Source organism: Ahaetulla prasina, chromosome 1 (assembly GCF_028640845.1).
Source record: "Ahaetulla prasina isolate Xishuangbanna chromosome 1, ASM2864084v1, whole genome shotgun sequence".
Taxonomy (NCBI): Eukaryota; Metazoa; Chordata; class Lepidosauria; order Squamata; family Colubridae; genus Ahaetulla; species Ahaetulla prasina.
The window spans coordinates 256075259-256097230 of record NC_080539.1 but is presented as its reverse complement, the minus strand read 5'-3'; the positions used below and the strand labels follow the sequence as shown (position 1 = coordinate 256097230).

At 41.0% G+C, this 21972-nt stretch overlaps 1 protein-coding gene across 1 annotated transcript in view; it reads right to left on the bottom strand.

The window, feature by feature from the left end:
* Positions 1-4812: 4812 nt before the first annotated feature.
* The window catches only part of CD5 (CD5 molecule), a 42680-nt gene continuing 25520 nt past the window's right edge, over positions 4813-21972 (bottom strand). The window contains exons 4-8 of the mRNA XM_058155229.1: positions 14679-14963; positions 13298-13423; positions 11425-11478; positions 9288-9398; positions 4813-6719 (exon numbers count right to left, since the gene is read on the bottom strand). Coding sequence (XP_058011212.1) covers positions 6631-6719; positions 9288-9398; positions 11425-11478; positions 13298-13423; positions 14679-14963 — 665 coding nt within the window. The 3' untranslated portion in view covers positions 4813-6630. The remainder of the gene's footprint in view (positions 6720-9287; positions 9399-11424; positions 11479-13297; positions 13424-14678; positions 14964-21972) is intronic.

Below are 21972 nucleotides of genomic sequence, written 5' to 3'. Positions count from 1 at the left end.
CATCTCCAATTCTTTTAATATTGAAGCATCTCTATTCTCTAAATTTTAATTTGCATGATTCATTTCTTCCTCCTTTATTATTCTGTTACTGTCTCCATTCTCTTTATATCCTTTCTGGTATAAATTAATGCCTAGCCAATAATAATTTAAATTATCATTTAACTCTAGCTTTTCCCAACGTTGATCTAATGCAGGAGTCTCCAACCTTGGTCCCTTTAAGATTTGTGGAAATCTTTCTATCCTTGCATCTTTGCTTCCACTGTTCCCATTCATCTCTTCATAAGTAGCTTTTTGCTTTTTACATTACATTTTCTCACATCCATTTATTTGGACCACCAGCTTCCTCTTCAGCCTCTCATTTTGTTCTTTGTATTTTTGATATTTGATTCTCATTCTCAATTAATAACCACATCACACAAATAACCAAATCATTTCATGATACTCAGTTTTGCATTCAGTCCATATTCATTCAACAATCCTGAGTATCAACCATATTTTCCTTTGCTGTATAAACTTTAAGTACTGTATCCCATTCCAGCTGCAGCCAAGTTCTTATGTTTCTCCTAACATATCCACCTCTCACCTCTGTATAACATTGGGCAGAAGCACATTGTTATACATAACAATCTCACACCATAACTTTTGAGGGCCACTGTTTTTCTGCCAGCATTTATCCGAAATGTTTTTCATTTTCCCATATTTAGTAAGCATCTCACCAAAGTACACAAATTGATTTGCTTGCTCTAGTTTTTCTCCATTTACAGTATATATAGCTGGCAGTCATCTACTCCATTTTCCCTGTCAAAGGCAATCATGTTAATCCTTTGTACATTACTTTTCAGAACCAAGCCTCTAGTGGCATCTTATAGTTGAACAAACATTGACCACAAATCATTCAGGTGTTTAGTCAACAAATAACATGGATGACATGCCAAACATGTCATCCCCCTCCCCTTATTCCCAACTAATTCACCTATTAAGGTCACCAAAAACATTCTGTAAATATCTATAAACACATTAAGCAATCATATCCTTTCCAATATTTTTATCATAATTTGTGACTCCCACATTTCGACCTTCCTGGAAATGCAAGAAGATTCCATAACTTCATCTCGTGTCAATTTAATTGGTATAATTCCAAGTTTAATGTTTTCTTCCTTAGTAAAAAATGTACGCTTTTAACTAATTGGTTGATCAAACTATCAGAAGTTTTTGCAATATCAAAAGTCCGTGAGTAGTATATCTTGTCATTATTTATGGGCTAGAATTTTTACCCTCAGTAAATCTGCAATAAACATAAAATTATGTGAGTCCTACATCACCTATGAAGACATTTTTAATTATGATGATATACTGAACCTTTCTTTGGGTTCTTTATGGAATGCATCATAAATACATCAATTTGTCACTTACTTTATATGTGTTTGTATATTTTTTCCTTTTTTTGCAGAGGGAGTGGGAGAAATACAGTGAAGTCCAGAAATCCCTAGATTTTGTTGTTTCTTTACAGTATTTTTCTAGAGGAGCTAGGATTGCGGAAATAATTTCATACACTTCCAGAGAAGGCTGTTTTATTTCTATTACTTTGAGGAAAGTATCATTTCACATTTTAGTTACATGAAAGTTTGGATTATTATAATAGACTTTACATGGGTTTACCTTTGCACAATGCTTTGTTTGGGATCCCAAAGGTGCTTTTTCAAGTGGCAACTAGACTTTCTTGTTTTTCTTTGGAGATGTTTTGTTTCTTATCCAAGAAGCTTCTTCAGTTCCAGTTTAACCAGGGATTTTTACTTTGAATTACTTTAATTTTTATTCTTGTTTTCTGGGAATTTAAGATTTGTATCATTATTAGCTACATTAAGCAAACCATGAGCAGAAACACAATTATCTTTTCCACTAAAGCTGATAATGATTATTTAATCGATTTAGCCACCACCTGAATTTCCACACCACTCTGGATGGCTCACAATATAGCAAAACAGACTTTAAAAATAACACTGTACAAGGTAAGTAGCCAGATATTTCATTTTATTTAATCCAACTAATCTAAAAATGCAGGCCACAAAGGATATATATTTACCCTAATTCAAGGCCTGGTAGAACAGCCAGGTTGTTAGTTGCCATACCTCAAGTTTGCACTTCACAATGATTGGTATCAGCTACCATGAACTCTGGGGGTGGGTAAGTGGGAGGGGGGAGCAGGATGGGAAGGGATATGCTTTGAGGGAAACTTCACTGTACCTCTCCAAGATGGGCTTCAAGGACAATCGGCTGGGAATGGAATGCAGCTGCATACCAAACCTAGGCCTGAAGTGATTGTTCTAAAAACATCTTGTTTAAATTTGATTGGACATTGGAGCCCAGAGATGGGAGGCAACTAAGGGAAGGAAAAATTAGACTTGGGCATTTTGGCACTTGATTTTCAGTTCTTGCTATGCATTACTGTAATTCATTTGACTTCCAGTAAACTATACCTTTCTCAATAAATGGGGAGGATTAAGGATCATTCTTATTTAGAGGTTCAGCCTGAGGCAGGTCTGACACAGGTCTTAAAAGTCTTCTAGAGTGCCAATGGAGTAGAACCACACAGATTCCAGGTACTGTGGCAGAGATAGTGCCACTCTTTAATAGGCAAGTGCTAACCCATTTAACTGTCTATGGAGATTCTCAGTCATCCATGTCACGGTTGTCCCAAAGGTGCTTTTTCAAGAGGCAACTGGACTTTCTGTTTTTTCTTTGAAAATGTTTCACTTCTTATCCAAGAAGCTTCTTCAGCTCTGACTGGATCAGTAAAGCATTTGATAAAGTAGACCATAACCTACTACTAGATAAAGTAGAAAAATGTGGGTTAGACAGCACCACCACCAGATGGATTCGTAACTGGCTGACCAACTGCACTCAACGTGTAGTCCTCAACGGAACTACATCCACATGGAGGGAAGTATGCAGTGGAGTACCCCAAGGCTCTGTTTTAGGCCCAGTACTCTGCAACATCTTCATCAATGACTTGGACGAGGGGATAGATGGGGAACTCATCAAATTTGCAGATGACACCAAGCTGGCAGGAATAGCCAACACTCCAGAAGATAGGCTCAAGTTACAGAAAGATCTTGACAAACTTGAACATTGGGCGCTATCTAACAAAATGAAATTCAACAGTGAAAAAAGTAAGATTCTACATTTAGGCAAAAAAAACAAAATGCACCGGTACCGTATATGTGGTACCTTGCTCAATAGTAGTACCTGTGAGAGGGATCTTGGAGTCCTAGTGGATAACCATTTAGATATGAGCCAGCAGTGTGCAGCAGCTGCTAAAAAAGCCAACACAGTTCTGGGCTGCATAAACAGAGGGATAAAATCAAGATCACGTGAAGTATTAGTGCCACTTTATAATGCCTTGGTAAGGCCACACTTGGAATATTGCATCCAGTTTTGGTCTCCACGATGTAAAAAAGATGTTGAGACTCTAGAAAGAGTGCAGAGAAGAGCAACAAAGATGATTAGAGGACTGGAGGCTAAAACATATGAAGAACGGTTGCAGGAACTGGGTATGTCTAGTTTAATAAAAAGAAGGACTAGGGGAGACATGATAGCTGTGTTCCAATATCTCAGGGGTTGCCACAAAGAAGAGGGAGTCGGGCTGTTCTCCAAAGCACCTGAGGGTAGAACAAGAAGCAATGGGTGGAAACTGATCAAAGAAAGAAGCAACTTAGAACTAAGGAGAAATTTCCTGACAGTTAGAACAATTAATAAGTGGAACGACTTGCCTGCAGAAGTTGTGAATGCTCCAACACTGGAAATTTTTAAGAAAATGTTGGATAACCATCTGACTGAGATGGTGTAGGGTTCCTGTCTAGGCAGGGGGTTGGACTAGAAGGCCTCCAAGGTCCCTTCCAACTCTGTTGTTATGTTATGTTATGTTATGTATGGTGGGGAACGGAAAAATTTATATTCCTTGTAGACAGCTAGTCATTTGCATTCTTTTACAGAGTCATTGAGGCTACCTGGAGGTTTATCTGTTTGTAGGACCACCTGAGTAGTGCAATTGGGTGTGAAGCCTTCTTGGAACTATTGAAAGGACTGTGTTGTGGACTCGAGATAGATGTTGTTGTATCCCTTCCCTTCTGTTGAGAGTGGGATGTTCAACTTTGACATAGATGGTCTCTTTGACCCCTCTTTCAAATCAGCAATCCTCTCTATCCAAAATGTGGACTTTGCTGTCTTCAAAAGAGTGGCCTTTGTCTTTTAAATGCAGATGAACTGCTGAATCTTGTCCTGAAGGATTTGTTCTCCTACATTGTGCCATGCATTTATGAAGTGGTGGTTTTGTTTCCCCAATATACAGATCTGCATATGGCTCACTGCATTGTATTGCATATACCACATTGCTCAGTTTGTGTCTGGGTGTTTTATCCTTGGGGCAGACAAACTTCTGCCTTAGTGTATTCTTGGGTTTGAAATGTGCATGTAAGTTGTGTTAGCTGAAGAGCCTCCTGAACTTTTCCGATAGTCCTGCAACATATGGAATGACAACATTGCTTTATTTATTTTTCTCTTCATTGTCTGTTATGGAGGAGCTCCTGTAGGGTCTTTTTTGAGATTTGATGAAGGCCCACTTGGGATAGCTACATGTTCTGAGGGCTTCCTTGATGTGTTTTAGTTCTTGTTCTTTTTCATCTTTGCTGATAATGTTCCCTAGTTTGGTGATGAAACACCTGTAAGTCAACCACAAAGCTCAGAGAGCAACAAGGACCACACAGTTCAACCCCATGCTTCAAAAAAATTCTCTTTTATTGGTAACACATTTTATTAAAAGATATAAGCTTTTGTAAGCTGCAATCCATCAGAAGAAAAAGCACACATCTGCATTTGTACATATGGTTATTTCAGATGATAAAGTGAACCGCAGCTCAAGAAAGCAAAAACATGCAGGCCATTTATTAACTACTACACAAAGAATGAGCTTCTGTATCATTAAAAAAACCTTTCCCTTCCAACTAACTATAGAACTAACTATAGAACTGGTTGAAAATGTTTGATACAATTATCTGACCCTCCAAAATACATATTAAATGGTTGAGAGGCTGCTTTCCTTTCTCCAAAGATAGTGAGCCGGATAACTAACGAGATCTCTGAAATGTACAGCAATTTAAACAAGTGAACAACACAGCATTAATCCATATGAGAAATCAGTTGTGAACCAGATGTGAAAATTGGAACTATGGGCCAACTTTTTGCTAAATGTCAATAACCAAATAAAGAATGGATGTTATCTGAGCTACGTGAGTGTTGATTGCATAGTCCCCCCACCTTTTTAAATTAAAGTAGTGTGGCTTGAAGACAGTTCAATAGATTTAACAATTAATAAAGCTCTCACCAATTAGCTTCAATATTTATTTAATTGCAACGTATTTATAACACATAGACTTATAATCTTTTTGCAATTATATGTAGATACTGTACACCCTAAAAAGGGAACATTGATTTAAATTATCTGGGCCAAGAGACGTATGCTATTTGAACTTTCCAGCAGAATAATATTAGCTCTTCTGTCTTACTCTAATTCAGGAAGGTGATAAACGTGTATTTCTGTACATATGGCTTCTCCATATATACACTATCTTCTTGAAATTTTAATTGACACATAAATCTTCCTTATTTGGCTTGCCAGAGATCACCTAGGCTTATTTTGCTGGTCAGGTAGGAGGATGTTAATTCTATAGTGATCTATAATCCAAATTGGTTTTCAGTGAATGAAATTGGGAGATTTCTATCTCCATCAGTGTATCTTTGATGGGCTGAGACTAGTAGGAGTTGAAATTTAGTATAACTGGCTGGGAAAAACATGCTAATGCTCAGTGTACGGGTTAGTTGGAGTACTGGTTTTGCTATCACTGTTGAGGTAGAGAAAATGTACATGTTCCAGTCCAGAGCAAGTGCATTTCGTGTTAGACAATAAAATTCTTCCTCCCCTAAGCTGTTTTTATTTTTACTGAACTTTCTGTACCTGCAAAGGAGAACATAAACTCCATGAATTATTTTAACGTGTATTATAATTAATATAATTAAAGAAATGGTTTGTTTTCAGATGGCAAGTTTTTTCTTCCACATATGACTAACAAATACAATTTTTAGAATTTTAGTACAAAAAAAAAAGGAAATGAAAAAGAGGAAAAGTCAACTCACTTTTTAAGCAAAGTATTAAACTTTGATCCTAGAGAAAACAATTGATCCATCTTTTCAATTTGTTGATAAAGAATCCACTCATAAACTAAGGGAAAAACTCACCTATACAAGATCTATATTACAAATATCAATTTCCTTCCTTTCAAAAAACGGTTTTACATTTATTACAGTGATCATGCCCCAGGAATTTACTATTCAGTCAAAGGATATTCCATTATTAGATTTGTATTGGATCTTTTGCTCAGAAGCCTAAACCATTACATATTGGATTCCCCTCAATTTTTCCTCACAACCACTCCGTGAGATTGTTTAAGCCTGAGAGAGAGTGACCAGCCTGAAGTCATCCAATGAGCTGAGGATGGAGTCAGGGTCACTTCAAGGCCACCTTAAGCACCATACTGGAGGTGAACAGGAAGGAGTATCATCCATACTTCACAGAGTTTACAGCTGCTGAGCGGAACATAAGTCATAATCACTGTCAGAGGAGTTATCCAAAGGGTTGGAAGATCTGTTGGTTGCCCCTTCCAGAGCTGGAACATGGAAGAGAAACAAACAAACAAACGACTCTCAGCAGGGAATCACATTGGCATGAAACACCAATTGGTGCCCTTCCTATATGACTGAAATATTTGCATTGAAATGATTTTCCTTAAAGCTACAAAAATGGTTAGAGCAACAAAGATGATTAGGGAGCTGGAGGCTAAAACATAAAGAATGGTTGCAAGAATTGGGTATGCCGAGTCTAATGAAAAAAGGGACTGGGGTGACATGATAGCAGTGTTCCAATATTTGAGAGGCTACCACAAAGAAGAGTGTGTCAACCTGTTTTCCAAAGTACCAAAGGCAAGACAAGAAGCAATGGATGGAAACTAACCAAGGAGAGAAGCAACCTAGAACTAAGGAGGGCTGTACAAAAAACAAGAAAAAATAAACTACGAAGAAAGTTATTATTTATGGACTCTAGGTGGAGCACGTGGCAAGTTATAGAAAGAGATGCACTCAGAGGATTTTGCTTCAACACAAACCATTGGTTTTTCTTTGCCATGTAAAGTTGTCTCCAAGTACAATCTGATGCCTGGTGGCGCAAATTTTCTTAGTATGGTACCAAAGAGGATTGCCATTACCTTTTTTCAGAATGCTTTCCCAATCTGATTTATAGTCCTGGAATCTATCCAAATATTATCCAGGTACTGGTTTATTAGAATAGAATAGAATAGAATTAGAATAGAATAGAATAGAATAGAATAGAATAGAATAGAATAGAATAGAATAGAATAGAATAGAATAATTAATTAATATTATCCCATAGATTTAACTGTACATTCACTATGCACAGGTAGTCCTTGTTTAGTGACTTCCTTGTACTGTGACATGTGCAGTTATGTGATTGCTAAATTCTCTCTCTCTTTCTTTCCATCATCATCATCATCTGCTTACTTTCTCTCTCTCTCTCTCCTATCTAATCTGTTCTTTCATAGCATCACAAATAGTAACCAAAATTACAGTTCTAATGGCCTTATGGATTATATAAAACATTTGGCTTCTCTTATCTCTGTCACTGTGATTACTTGTAAGAATCAGAACAAGATTTATTACCTACAATTGAAGAATGGACACTCAAAGTATCAAATCTGGCAGAGATGGCAAAAATCTCCGCTTACTTGAAAGACTATACACTAGAAAAATATATTTTAGAATGGAAAATGTGGATTGATTATATTCAAAATAAGTATCAGATAAAAAAATATCGAATAGCATATGAGTAAATTTAGGAAATATTTTGTATTAGATATATTTCTGAAGGAGAGGGGAATTGAGAGTGTGACTAAGTGTGGTGTGACTAGAGATTATAATTTAGGAATTATTTTGGATTATGATTGTTAGTTTTGATACCCTGCATTTTGTTCTGGGAAGTCGGGGTGGGGGGTGGGGGGTAAGGGGGAGGGGAATTGGGCGGGGTTTGGTAGAGATGGAGTGATGGTTAATGTACAGGGATTATTGAAGATGTATAAATATAATTAATGTAGGGTCGGGTCTGCCTAGTTACCATTTTAGAACGGTGAGGAGGGAGAAAAGAGAGAGTAGGAGGTAGGAAAGAGGAGAAGAGGAAGGAAGAGGGATAGAAGAGGGAGAAGGAAGGTGTAGGGTGGAGGGAGGAGTGGATGTAGATAAGAGAAGGAGAGGAAGGTTTGGAAAGTAAAAGAAGGTAGAAGAGGGAAGAGTGTTAAAAAGGGTGGTGGTGACTGGGCAAGCACGACTAATTGTATATAACTGTACATTGGATGAATTATTTGATATGATTGTAAAAATAAAACTTTTTATAAAAAAAAAAAGAATCAGAACAAGATTTTAAATATGATTGTGGGCCAATATTAGCATCAGTGCAATTTTTGATTTTGTGCAAAAAATGGAAAACTACCATTTATAATTTGTTCAGAAAGAAACAAACGAAGATTTGTACTGGCACAATGAGAATTGATTAGTTTACTTCATCTGGATCCATCACTAAATATAGATTATTGAGAAACTGGCCCTCCATTAGGATATTGCTGAAAACACAGGAAAAAATGACACTGAAGACACACCAAAGTGTACATGTTATAGTGCCCTGATCTGATATGCAGTACCTGAAATGTAGCTTATGAATCATTTGCCCACAGTGGAGATAAAAATAATATATATATTCATAGCCTGGTATAAAACTGAATATTATCATGGGTCATGATGTTCCGTCTGTTTAGATCAATGTTTTGGCTGGCACAGCTGCAAATGATTGGACTCCAATATATGGGGAAAGAAAGGAATCGAACTGGGATGAAGTTATCATCATATTTATTAGAAATGTCTATCTCAGGGGTCTGCAAACTTGGCTCTTTTAAGACTCAGGGACTTTAACTCCCAGAGTTCCTCAGCCAGCAAAGCTGGCTGACGAACTCTGGGAGGTGAAGTCCACAAGTCTTAAAAGAGCCAGGTTTGCAGACCCCTGGTCTATCTGATCTGTTGTGAGACTAGGATGCCTTGGCTCAACATCTTTGGACCAAAGGTACACATTTTTTAAGAGGTGACACACACTTTTAGCTTAAGCAAGAAAATGTTACCTGCATAGGGTGAGAGATAAGTTTTCTGGGAGGTTTTGTTCCCCTCTTCCTGAACAACTAGGTTTTCAAGACGTGTCTGGAAGGCAGTAGAGCTCTTGCGATGGAATGAAACTAAAGAAAAACATGCGTTATGCCTTACTTTCTATATACTGAATCCCGCTCATTTTGTGTCTTAGCTCTGATTCTTCATTCATGCGAGGATACACGTTTCCTGACTTTGTGATCAGTTGAAATTAAAATTATAGTTTGTAGGGAAAAGCCCTGATAGAGTGGTGCTCTTTATGACACCTTTTAAAAACAGAGTATATCTGGGAGCTGCCACATTCAAAAGAGTTTATTGAAAGAAATAATGTCCATGCTCATGTACATCCAATGTATTACGAACCATGGTGGGGCAGTGGTTAGAACGCAGTATTGCAGGCTACTTCTGCTGAATGCCGGCTGCCAGCAGTTCGGCAGTTCGAGTCTCACAGGCTCAAGGTTGGCTCAGCCTTCCATCCTTCTGAGATTGGTAAAATAAGGACCCAGATTGTTGGGGGCAATATGCTGACTCTGTAAACCGCTTAGAGAGGGCTGTAAAGCACTGTGAAGTCTAAGTGCTATTGCTATTGCTACATGTTAATGCCAATCACCATATTTTAAACAGTTCTAGTTCAACAAAACACATGCTTTTCAGGCTCAGCCTTTGAAATCACCCTCAACAGCACCCCCAATTCTGTGCAGACATCTTTCATTGCAAAAATGCACACACACCCCTCTTCTTTTTAAAATGGAAGTAACTTGCACTTCCATCCCAGGATCAAAGCACCCTCAGTGGTATGGAAGAATATAATGTTTTGAACCCTATGTCCTAGGACTGGGAGAAAGAGGTTTCAAATAAGTGCGCACACATCCTGATTAAGGCCTTTCATTGCTGCTACTCAGTATCCCAAAATTAAAGATCAGGATTACAGTCACATAGTTAACATTATGTCCACTCTGATTCTTCAAAGGGTTTCTTGGCTGGATATCAGCAAAAACAGGTCTGCACTGCAGTCTTCATTGGGCTGTCAACCTACTTCCCGCCTCTAGAGGGAGCCAAAGCATATTTTTGGGACCGACCTACATATTTATTATTCTACCCATGTGTTTCATTGAAATTGTGATTATGACACTAGATCTTTGTCCATAATCAGAAGAAGCATTTGTGGCATTTACATTAGAATCCTCATGTTTGCCAGGAAACAAATGACATTAGTCTTGCCTGGAATTCTTTTGCAGTTCCTCTCTGCCATATGTTTCGAGTTCAATAATGTTGCATCCACTGCAAAGACAGTGAGACTTTAAAAGGGACAGCTGCTTTTCTTCCTCTTGTGAGGAACTTTAAAGCAAGTGCTTTGGGAGCAAAATTTTGACCAGGACTCAGCAGATGTATTTTGAAATGTCAACTTTAGCTGTAAAATATATGGCCCCATCCTAAATAACAGAGTGCTATTTAAGAGTACATTTAGAAGAGAATTATCACTCTTCCCACAGAGGCTAGAATTACAGGATGACAGTCTCTTTAAGCAGCCTGTAACTCACAGATATCAGTCAATGTCTTATGAGTCTGACAAACGTGAAGATCTGATCTCTTCCGTCTTGATTTATTCAGGCGTATGGAAGATAAAGTTATACCCATAAAGACTGCGTGATTGGGGTGGGGTGAGTTTGCCCCATCAACCAACAGGATTGTGCTTTTCATTTAATGATGCAGGTGGAGATACTATGAGGTTGCCCATCTATTTTCCCAGATGAGAGACTTGTTTTGGGATGGAGGGCAATTATTTTGCTCTTTATTCTGCTTGACAGATGGATTAAAAGTCCCACCAGCCCAAAGTAAGGAGTGGTTATTCTTATAACCCCCTCCAAAGTGCATTGATCGAAAGGTAGGTATGGGTCTTATTTTTCTGAGATCAAATGCTAGGATGATATGGTCCACATCACCAATCTGAGCATTTATATCCATTTATAATGAGAACATAAACCTTGCATTAGTAAAAGTGTATATTCAGTGTCCCTGCATACATTATGAAACATGCAAATGCCTACTTCCTTTGACTTACAGGAGAAATTAGACTGTGGAGTCTTGTTCCCTGCTTTGCAGGTGATTTCTTACCATTTTGGTTCACCGCACTTGGGCCAATCCATTGTTGCTGCCTCTTCTTGGAATCTGCAGAGAAAGAAAGGATATGGGATTGATGATATAACCAGGTAGGTTATATACTCTTCCTCCAAGTTTCATGAGTATAATCCTTATTAGTTAATAAGCATAAGCTTTTAGTGTGTAAAGCAGGCACTGTGCATGAAGTGGCATTGGATACCTACAGAAACAGGTTCATAGGAGCACCTCTGACTCGGTGGAAGGCAATTATGGATAAGGAATTTATGGATTAGTTTGCATGACCTGATCATTCAAGTTGAGGAGGATCGAAAATAGTTATATAACATAATCAAACTACATGGTTTCCATTCCTGGGTATGCAGGAAGTCTGTTGGTTTTTTTAAAAAAAAAGATGGTAAAGTAATAGACTCATTGCCAGTAAGTTATCCCAATCTAGCTTTTTATCTTTTTAGATAGACTTGCTTTTGACCTCAATAATGACTTATTAAGCAAGTGACTATCACTGTTCAGCATAAATTCACTCGACTCTTTGCTGCAGGAACCTTTTTAAACTCCTCTGGATGGCCTTTAAAATTATCCTTTAAACATCAGTAATCACTTCCAACCCAGACATAATTAAAATAATAGTAAAATACTCTGAACTGAAATGTTGTAATGCAATGTATTAAGGAGTCACTGATATTTTGAAGTGATTAATGGGTGTAATCAGAAAGATCCTGTTTATTTTTTTAGTAGAGCTGTATGTTTGCATGCTAATAAAAAGCATGAAGAATGTTTCCATTCATTGTTATTAACTACATCCAAAAACAGTGATGAACAGAAAGGATTTTATAAAATAATTTCAAATGCAGGTTGTATACTCAGGCTGTTAATGTTCACAGAAGGATTAGAACATGCATAGTATCCTTCCAGCAGTGTTGAAAATAACTATAATTCCATAATAGAAGAACTATTAATTAGTGCCCTGTACTGCTAGGAAACATCTGTATAGCCATCATAGTTTTTGTGACCTGGTGAGAAACGGGAGATGAAACAATAAACAGAGACAAAATGGGCCCCCAGCACTATCCATCTGTGGAGTCTTTTTTGCTCTCCAAGCTTCATTATTTGCTGATAGATGTTTCATTACCCACCTAGATAACATCACCCCCCCAAAAAAAGGATTAATGGGGTAATTAGTGGGGTAATGGAATGTCTGTAAGCAAACTAACAATCTCAGAGAGTTCACAGTTCAGTCCCGAGCGACATATATTTTCTTTTATTGAGAGTGCATCTAAACTTGGAGGGAATCTGATGCAGGGATTAGCATCTCTGATATTAATGGGGTTTATTTTCAAGACATATCTAGATGGCAGAAAGGTAAAATTGAAATAAAGGCATATGGACAAAAATATATCATGCACATTGGTGCCATCAGGGTACCTAAAAAGGAAAGGGGTACATGTGCATATGTTTGAGTAGAGAGTGCCATATTGCAGGGGTCTCCAACCTTGGTCCCTTTAAGACTTGTGGACTTCAACTCCCAGAGTTTCTCAGCCAGCTTTGCTGGCTGAGGGACTCTGGGAGTTGAAGTCCACAAGTCTTAAAGGGACCAAGGTTGGAGACCCCTGCAGTATAGCATATAGTAGTCCTAGAATGAAATGTGAGAACCAGAAAATTCCTGGTGCAATCAATGGATCTCCTAAACCAGTTTCTTCAGCCTGAGCTACCAGTCTCTGGAAAAAAACATGTCATCATGCTTTTTTTCTGGATTTCCACACATTTTTTTCACATAGCTGTAAGAACACACACACACACACACACAAAGAACTGAGGTCCAAAACAGACTCTGACAATCTCTTTATATTAGCAATACAATCTTACTTACATTTTTTCATAAATTTTTTGTAGGTGGGAAGAGCACAGATACTCAGAAGAACAGCAATAAGAACAAGACCAAGCAGGATTCCTAAAACAGTCTCTGAACTGGATTTCTGGGATTTTAAATCTTGATCTGGAGAAACAGAAAATCCTATAGATTATGGACTTTTCCTGTCAGCTAGGTTTTCCACTTCCCAACTTAAGTTGAAAATGTGCTGAAGACTTGATCATGTTCTCTGAATTATTTGCAATTCTATTTGGTTATCAATCATATCTATAGGTTTCTGAGCCTAAAAGTTGGAAAGAATCATCTACCAATCACTGATTTTTGCAGTCTTTTCAGGATGGCCAAGATCTGATTTAGAAGCCCTCCACTGTCCGTTAAATTCCCAAAGTTGGCATACTGGCAGCTCTGTTGGGATTGGATTCCCAAAGGGATGACATAAGGTGAACCAACATGGATCAAGTCTTCTTCAAAAGGATTATAGGATTTCAGCAGAGAGTGCAATACTCTCTGCAATGCCCCTGCAGAAGTTACATTTCCTCCTGCCATGAATCATTTCCTTGCCCACAAATATGATACGACACTGACATACTGAAATTGCTTATAATTGCAAGCCCCTGTTAAGATGCAGCATGATCAGTAGATGATAACTCATTTCCCATGGATACTGCAGCTAGTTCTGAAAGAGCTCTATATCTTCAATAGCAACAAGCTCATTTTCAGAGAAATACTATTGCTTTTAGGCCCTCGTTCAACATTTCAGCACCAGAATGATTCCCCCACCCCCTGTCTCCTTTTTGCATAACTGCATTTTTCTTTCTTTCCAGCATTCAGTCTGACTGTACAGGAACCATTCCTGTACTGGAATGATTCCACTATAAATATCATTTAGATACTAGCTATCACATGCCATCTGTCACCCATTAGGTTACCTCTGAACATCCACGTTCAGAATACCAGGTTAACAGTTTTCTTATCAAAACTCCCTTTCAGATGGTTCAAGAAACAAAGAATTAACCTTCATAATATCAGGGGCTACAGTGAGCTTGCAGAGTTCTGAATGTTACTGTTTGTACTATGGGAAGAGGTAGACCCATATTTTTAGAATGTAACAGACTCAGCATTTCAGGAATAAAATTTCCTCTCTTGTAATAATAGTACAGGGAAGTTCTGTTTTAAAAAATGGGGGTGGAAATTAGAAAATATAACAATTCCTCCGCAAGCTGATACCGTTCCAGAAATTCTAGTGCATTACTCAACCACTTTGTACAAAATTGCCCTCCCATAATTGCACTGAAAGACCAATTTTGTGTAATTTAAATGATGAGCACAAATGAAAAGCAGCACAGGGATTGAAGGTGCTCTCCTAGTGAGGTTTACTCACCGGAACATCTAACCAGGGTTAGGCTTAAGCACTCTTGTGTGCTTCCTGAGCAGTCACCCACACTAAGATTCCTTTTCTCACACTGCAGCTTCTCCCACTGGTCCAGTGACTTTTCCCTGTTCTGATCTTTGTGTCCTGGATTTTCACAGTTTACTCCCTGGCAGACCAGCTTATTCCACCATCTTTGTAAACCCAGGCAAAGCATTTTCTTGTCGCCTTCACCATCTGGCTTCAAAATCCCTGAACACAAGGAGGTTCCTTCTTCAATGTTTGTCCTTGGGCGATCTGTGAAAGGTAACACAAGGCACTTATTAATTAATGTAGCAGTAGTATGATTAACAGTACAAGCGCCAAACTTAAGGTTTTGTGTTCATATTTTAACTTTTCCAATGAAAACCATAAATACTTCTGTTAGATTCGGGCAATAACGAGGCAGGAGACCAGGATAGTGACAACAGCTCTTTACTATATGGTGAACCCAGCAGCCCGGGCTGGGAAAACCCTCTCTTTATATACAGTTTAGCCAGAGGCTTCATCCAATCAGCAACGTGCTTTTTCCCGCTCAGTTTTCCCTCCACAACTCTTAAAGATACATTACACTCCTTCCCTCCTTTACCAATATTTACATAGAATTTACATCTTATTTTTCAACGTAATCACGCAAGTAGACTGGGCGTCTCCTGACTCTTTCGGACCTGCGCAATTCATTTTCTGGGAGTGAGTCGAGCTGACCGGAGGGACTGTTTGTTCCTCTCAGCTCCTCCTCTAGGCCATCCGGCCCTGGATTATTTGCAGAGTCGTCCCTGCTGTTTTCAGGAGGAACCGGTTGGCGTCGCTGGACCTCCTGGAACTCAGATAAGTCCCGCGTTTGCCCCGGGTTTGAGTCAGCTGTGTATTCCAACGTTTGATAGTCAGGGCCTGTGTCAGGCTACCTCCAACTATAATTAGGAAAGAATTCACCTTGACTTCATTTGGAATAAAGAAAAGTACTTTTACTATTTACAGTCTTGATAGCAGCCAAGCTAAGTTGGATCTGAGACAAAATATGGCTAACATATCATATCCCCCCAATTGTCCCTCCTCCTCCAGGAGGTCAGGCTGGTCTGGGCCAATGCCAGCTCCTTCTCGGCCCCTCGTGGTAATCTTCTTCCACAGGTCTCTAGTTGTCAGTCATCTTAGGAATGCAGTGTCTGTTAGAAAAGCCCGCGCTAATAACACTCAGTCGTTAATCACCCCTCCCCCACTGTTATGTCAGCCGACACTCTTAATAGGCTCCTTTCCCTTACCCTGTACGGTGGTATGATACATCTCATTTCCTTAATAGTTTTATAATACAGAAATAAACATTTCACAATCTATCTACTGATATAATCATTCAAAAGTATACGAAGATTGGAGTGGAGGCTGACATTCGGCCCTCCTGCAACAAGGACATCAGTCCTAGAAAGAAAAAAGAGAAGTTAGGGTTTGTCAGGATATTTTTTATAGAATTGTGCTATCTTTTCCGATGCACGAACATCTTCTTTGTTCACCCATTCAGCTTGGGATAACGGGAAGTGTTTCCAAGCAATAAGATATTGAATTTTATTTCTATGTTTTCTTGAATCTAAAATTTCTTTTATTTCAAAGTGTTGTTCGCCCTCTATGAGAATTGGTATAGGAGGGGGTGTACGGTTAGGACGGAAAGTAGATGTGTGTTCAGGTTTCAGCAAGCTCACCTGGAAAACGGGGTGAATTCTCCTAAGTGTTTTTGGTAAATCTAGTTGTACTGTCACGGGGTTGATGATTTTTACTATGGAGAAAGGTCCCACATATTTGGGTCCAAGTTTCTTAGATTTCTGAGTGGTTTGAAGATATTTGGTGGAAAGATAAACCTTATCGCCCACTTGATATTTGTTCTCAGGGGACCTTTTTTTATCTGCTTGTTTTTTATGCGCACGGTGAGCGTCGTCGATCGCCTTGCGCGTCATTTTCCATGTGCTTTGTATTTGATCTATCCATTCTGACAAAGAGGAAACAGTAGTTTCTTCCTTTGGGAGTTCCGAGATAGGAACAAAATCTTGACCTGAAGCTATTTTAAAGGGAGTAAATCCCGTGCTACTATGAATTGAGTTGTTGTAGGCAACTTCAGCAAAAGGTAAGAGGTCTGCCCAATTGTCTTGCTGGTAGTTAACATAACATCGTAGATATTGTTCTAGTACAGAGTTCGAACGTTCACAGCTTCCATTAGTTTGGGGATGATTGGAGGAGCTTAATCCTTGGGCGGAGCCAATGAGTCGTAAAAATTCTTTCCAAAATTGAGAAGTGAATTGAACTCCTCGATCTGAAATGATGCGATCAGGAACTCCGTGGAGTCTATAAATGTGTTGTACAAACAACTTTGCTAGAGTCTTTGAGGAGGGTATTTTTGAACATGGAATAAAATGGACTTGTTTGGAGAAAAGGTCAGTCACAACCCATATAACAGTATTGCCTGAACTTTCAGGTAATTCCACTATGAAATCCATGGATATTTCTTTCCATGGGGTTCCTGGCCTGGCTACCGTTTGAAGTAGTCCAGGAGGTTTTCCCGGAGGCCTTTTGGATGATGCGCAAATAGGGCAACTTGCTACATATGCTTGAATGTCTTTTTTAAGACTTGGCCACCAAAATTGTCTTTTAAGAAGATGCAAAGTTTTCACAAATCCAAAATGTCCTGCCATTTTGGCATCATGGCATCGTTGTAGGATGGTTTCTCTGAGTGATAGAGGAACATACAGTTTTGTTCCAATCCAAGCTAGTCCATCACGGAGTGTGCATTCATGGGAATGCGCTAAGTACCAGTCATCGGTGTTTAAAGCTTCTTTAAACGACTTGGTCAGTTCATCTGGGAGTGAGGGTTCAGCTTTGGAGTGGCTTCTAGTTATTGCTGGGGCTGCCAACTGTTGCACAGGAAGTATTGGTCGAACCACCTCGGAGCGAGTGCAATTGTATTGGGGCAAACGTGAGAGAGCATCCGCTAAGAAGTTTTTCCCTCCAGGAATGTAATGTAAAGTGAAATTAAAGCGGTTAAAATATTGAGCCCAGCGGGCTTGTTTAGGTGAAAGTTTTCTAGGAGTCTTTAGGGCTTCTAGATTTTTGTGATCAGTCCAAACTTCAAAAGGATGATTTGAACCCTCTAAGAATTGTCTCCACGTTCGTAGAGCCCAATGAACTGCAAATGCTTCCTTTTCCCAAATAGCCCATCGTCTTTCAGTTTCAGTCAATTTTCGAGAAGTGAAAGCACAGGGTTGTATATGTTTTCGGCGCACACCGCGTTTAAATTCCTATAGTCAACTATAAGACGAAAGGAGCCATCTTTCTTTTCCTGAAACATCACTGGCGCAGCCATGCGAGGTCTAGCCGGTTGGATAAAACCCCGCTCTAGGTTTTTGTCTATGAATTTACGTAGTTCCCCCAATTCCTTTTGGGTCATGGGATAAGCTTTTGGTTTTGGAAGCTTTACCCCCGGAAGGATGTCTATGGCACAGTCAATAGGCCTATGGGGAGGAAGTACGTTTGATGCTTTCTCACTAAAGACTTCTCGCAAGTCCCAGTATTCCTTGGGTATTCTCTCCTCCCCGTCTATCCGTTCGATCATTGCCCCCAACGTATCCTGGTGCATGGCCATGGTAGATCCCTTCTTGGGTTCCCCCTTTTCCCCTTTTAATGTTTTGGAACGGAAACGTAGGACTCCCGTTCTCCAGTTAATATGGGGGTTCCATTTCCGCAACCATGACAGGCCTAGCAACAGGGGTTGGTCCATTCCTGGGGCTACTATGAAGTTCAGAATTTCGCGGTGGTCTCCTATTATCATTTCTATGGGTTCTGTTACGAAATGGGCGGGTCCTCCCCCTGCCACAGAGCCATCCAACTGGGCAAACGCTATGGGTCTACTTAGGGTTCTCAATCTTAGTTCCATTTTTTCTACTAGTTCGGGACTGACCATACATCTAGTGCATCCAGAATCGAGTAGTGCTAGCAGTTCCCCCTTATTACCCGAAGAGGGTACATGTAGATTGACTGGAATGTCCAAGGGGCCCCGTGCCCAACTCACCAGAAGGTCTTCATCAGACTCTGATGTGGTTTTGCTGTCGTCAGTATCGGTCGACGCTTCGCCATCCTCCTTGATGGGCGTGCCCTTCTTGGCAACGCCCTCCCCCACTTTTGCCGGTTTACGCGCCTTAGCCGCTGGTTTCACTGGTTCCTTTTCACCACCAGAGGTCGCGCTTGGTATCAACTTAACCCTACAGTCGGCTGCTCGGTGGCCTTCTTTTCCACATCTGTAGCACGCAGACGAACGTGGTCTTCCTCCCTCCAATCTAGGGACGTCCCTATAGGTGCCTCCTGGAGAACGGCCAAGGGATGGCCCTCCAGTGCGCTGTCTTCTGCCACGGTCCTTCACTAGCTCGATTTCCATCTCTGCTGCCAGGGTGTACCAGCCATACAGCGTAGTTGGAGAGGCTCGTGCTCGACACAGTTCGTAGAGATCTCCATTCAGACCATCTTTGAAAATGTCCACAAGGGTCACCTCCGACCACCCTCTCATCAAGGGAACTAAATCACTGAACTCCTGGTTATAATCAGCCACCGGTCTCCTCCCTTGCCTGATGGTTTTCATTCGACCTTTGGCCTTTTGCTCTGCCAGGGGGTCCTCAAACCTCCTCCTCAGTGCAGTCATAAAATGCTCGTAGTTTTGCAGTAAGGGGAGTGGTTGGTATATAACGACACATACCACGCAGCTGCTCTTCCGTCAAATTGTGGGTCACAGCTCTCACTTGTGCTGCCTGTGACCAATAATCTTCCCCCCAGTCTATCATGTGGTCATTCACTTTCGCCAGGAACAGTCCCAACTCCTTCGCATTTCCATCAAATTTCTCTGATATGGGGGGAATTTTTGGCTTTTTCCTTCCCCTGCGCAGCCTTGCTTGGTCAGCAGGTGGCGCGTGGCCCCCATCCAATTCAGCTTCCTCTGGGGAGAGGGTTCCCGGCTCTGGCTCTTCAGAAATCTCACCGCCCTGGGAATCACCTCTAGCTGGCCCCTTTGTATTATCTTCCTCCTCTTCTCCCTCCCACCTGGAGGACCGAATAGGGGATTCATACCTTTGGCGAGCTGCTTGCCTTACTTTCACTTCACGGAAAAGACGCAAGGCTTCCTCCAACTGGAGTTTGTCCCTTATCTCTTGTTCTGCTTCCGAAAGTCTTTCTTTTTCTTTTTTCTTTTTTCTTTTAGTTACTCCAGAGGGAAGCTCTTCGGTGCTTGGTTTCCACCCTTCCTCTTCCAGCTTTAATTGCTCTGCCCACCGAGCTCTGCAATCTTCCAGCTCAGGGTTAAAAGTGTCAGCAGAAATTCCTCCGGACGCCTCCCCCAGCTCAGCCGGCAGCTGGCCTTCCATCACATTTGGTTTTTCTCCCCCCCCGGTATTGCGATTGCAATCCTGGTTGGTAGACATGATGATGAGATCCAACTTAATGTCAGGCTACCTCCAACTATAATTAGGAAAGAATTCACCTTGACTTCATTTGGAATAAAGAAAAGTACTTTTACTATTTACAGTCTTGATAGCAGCCAAGCTAAGTTGGATCTGAGACAAAATATGGCTAACATATCATATCCCCCCAATTGTCCCTCCTCCTCCAGGAGGTCAGGCTGGTCTGGGCCAATGCCAGCTCCTTCTCGGCCCCTCGTGGTAATCTTCTTCCACAGGTCTCTAGTTGTCAGTCATCTTAGGAATGCAGTGTCTGTTAGAAAAGCCCGCGCTAATAACACTCAGTCGTTAATCACCCCTCCCCCACTGTTATGTCAGCCGACACTCTTAATAGGCTCCTTGCCCTTACCCTGTACGGTGGTATGATACATCTCATTTCCTTAATAGTTTTATAATACAGAAATAAATATTTCACAATCTATCTACTGATATAATCTTTCAAAAGTATACGAAGATTGGAGTGGAGGCTGACAGCCTGTTTCATCTGATTCTGATTTACCGGTTATGCGTTTCCTTATTTGGTCTATGTGGCGCTTCCATACCCGGCCATCCTCTATCTCTATTAGATATGATTTTGGTCCTGTTGTCTCTAGGATTTTTCCTGCTAACCAGGTCGGGCCCTCGCCGTAGTTGTGTGCCCACACTAGGTCGCTTACTGCCATCCCTCTTGTTTTACCGTGTGCCCCTTTGTAACCGTCTGGTGTGTAGTTTGGGTTTAACCGGTCTAGTGGGCACCTAAGCTTCCGACCCATTAATAGCTCTGCCGGCTGCCAGTTGTTACACAGGGGTTCTGTGTTGGACTGCTAGGAATGTATCGATTTTGTTTGCCAATCGCCTGGCCTGATTCTGGACAATGCTTCTTTGCGCTCCGAACGAAAGCGTTCTGCAAGGCCGTCGTCGCAGGGTGGAAAGGCGCCGAGAGGACATGCCGGATGCCCTCCTCTGCCAAGTACCCTCAAACTGGGTTGCCGTGAATTGCGGGCCGTTATCGGAGACTAAAGTGTCGGGCAACCCGTGGGTTACAAATAGGTGCCGTAGGACTGAAATCACGGCCTCGGCTGTCATGGATCTCATGAGAATGATTTCCAGCCATTTGGAGTAGGCATCGACTACTACCAGAAAGGTTTGGCCGTGGAAGGGCCGGCAAAATCGATATGGATCCTAGACCAAGGGGCCTGGGGTCTCTCCATTCCGAGGGGCTGGGGGTAGCGGTCTGGATTCCTGGCAGGCTTGGCATTTCCCTACCCTTTCAGCAATTTCCGTGTCCATTAAGGGCCACCACACATAGCTTCTCGCTAGACCCTTCATTCTCACGATCCCTGGGTGGCCTTCGTGAAGGAGCTCCAATACCTTTTCCCTCAATTTCTCCGGGATCACCACTCGATCCCCCCATAGCAGGCACCCCCCTTGAGCTGAGAGTTCCCCACGTTTTTTTACAAATTCTTTAAAACGCTCGCCCGGCGCAGCGGGCCAACCTCTTTGTACCCAACCAATTACAGTCCTTATTGTAATGTCCTTGTACGAAGCCCGAGCCACCTCTTTGGATGTGACTGGGCCAGAGTCCAAAGAGTCAATTAGCAGAACTGGTGTCCCCGGAGTGGGGTCTTGATAGTCTCTGGTAACGGGCATCTGCTCAGGCGTCTGCATGCCTAATTCCTTCCTGGCCGGTGTAGTAGTTTGTAAGAATACGCTGCCAGGAAGATAGTCCATCAGGTCAGTCTGGGTGAAAGTGCCACGGGCGTGGGGCGGTCGCCTGCCAACAGGCCTAGCAAAGGTCTATGGTCCGT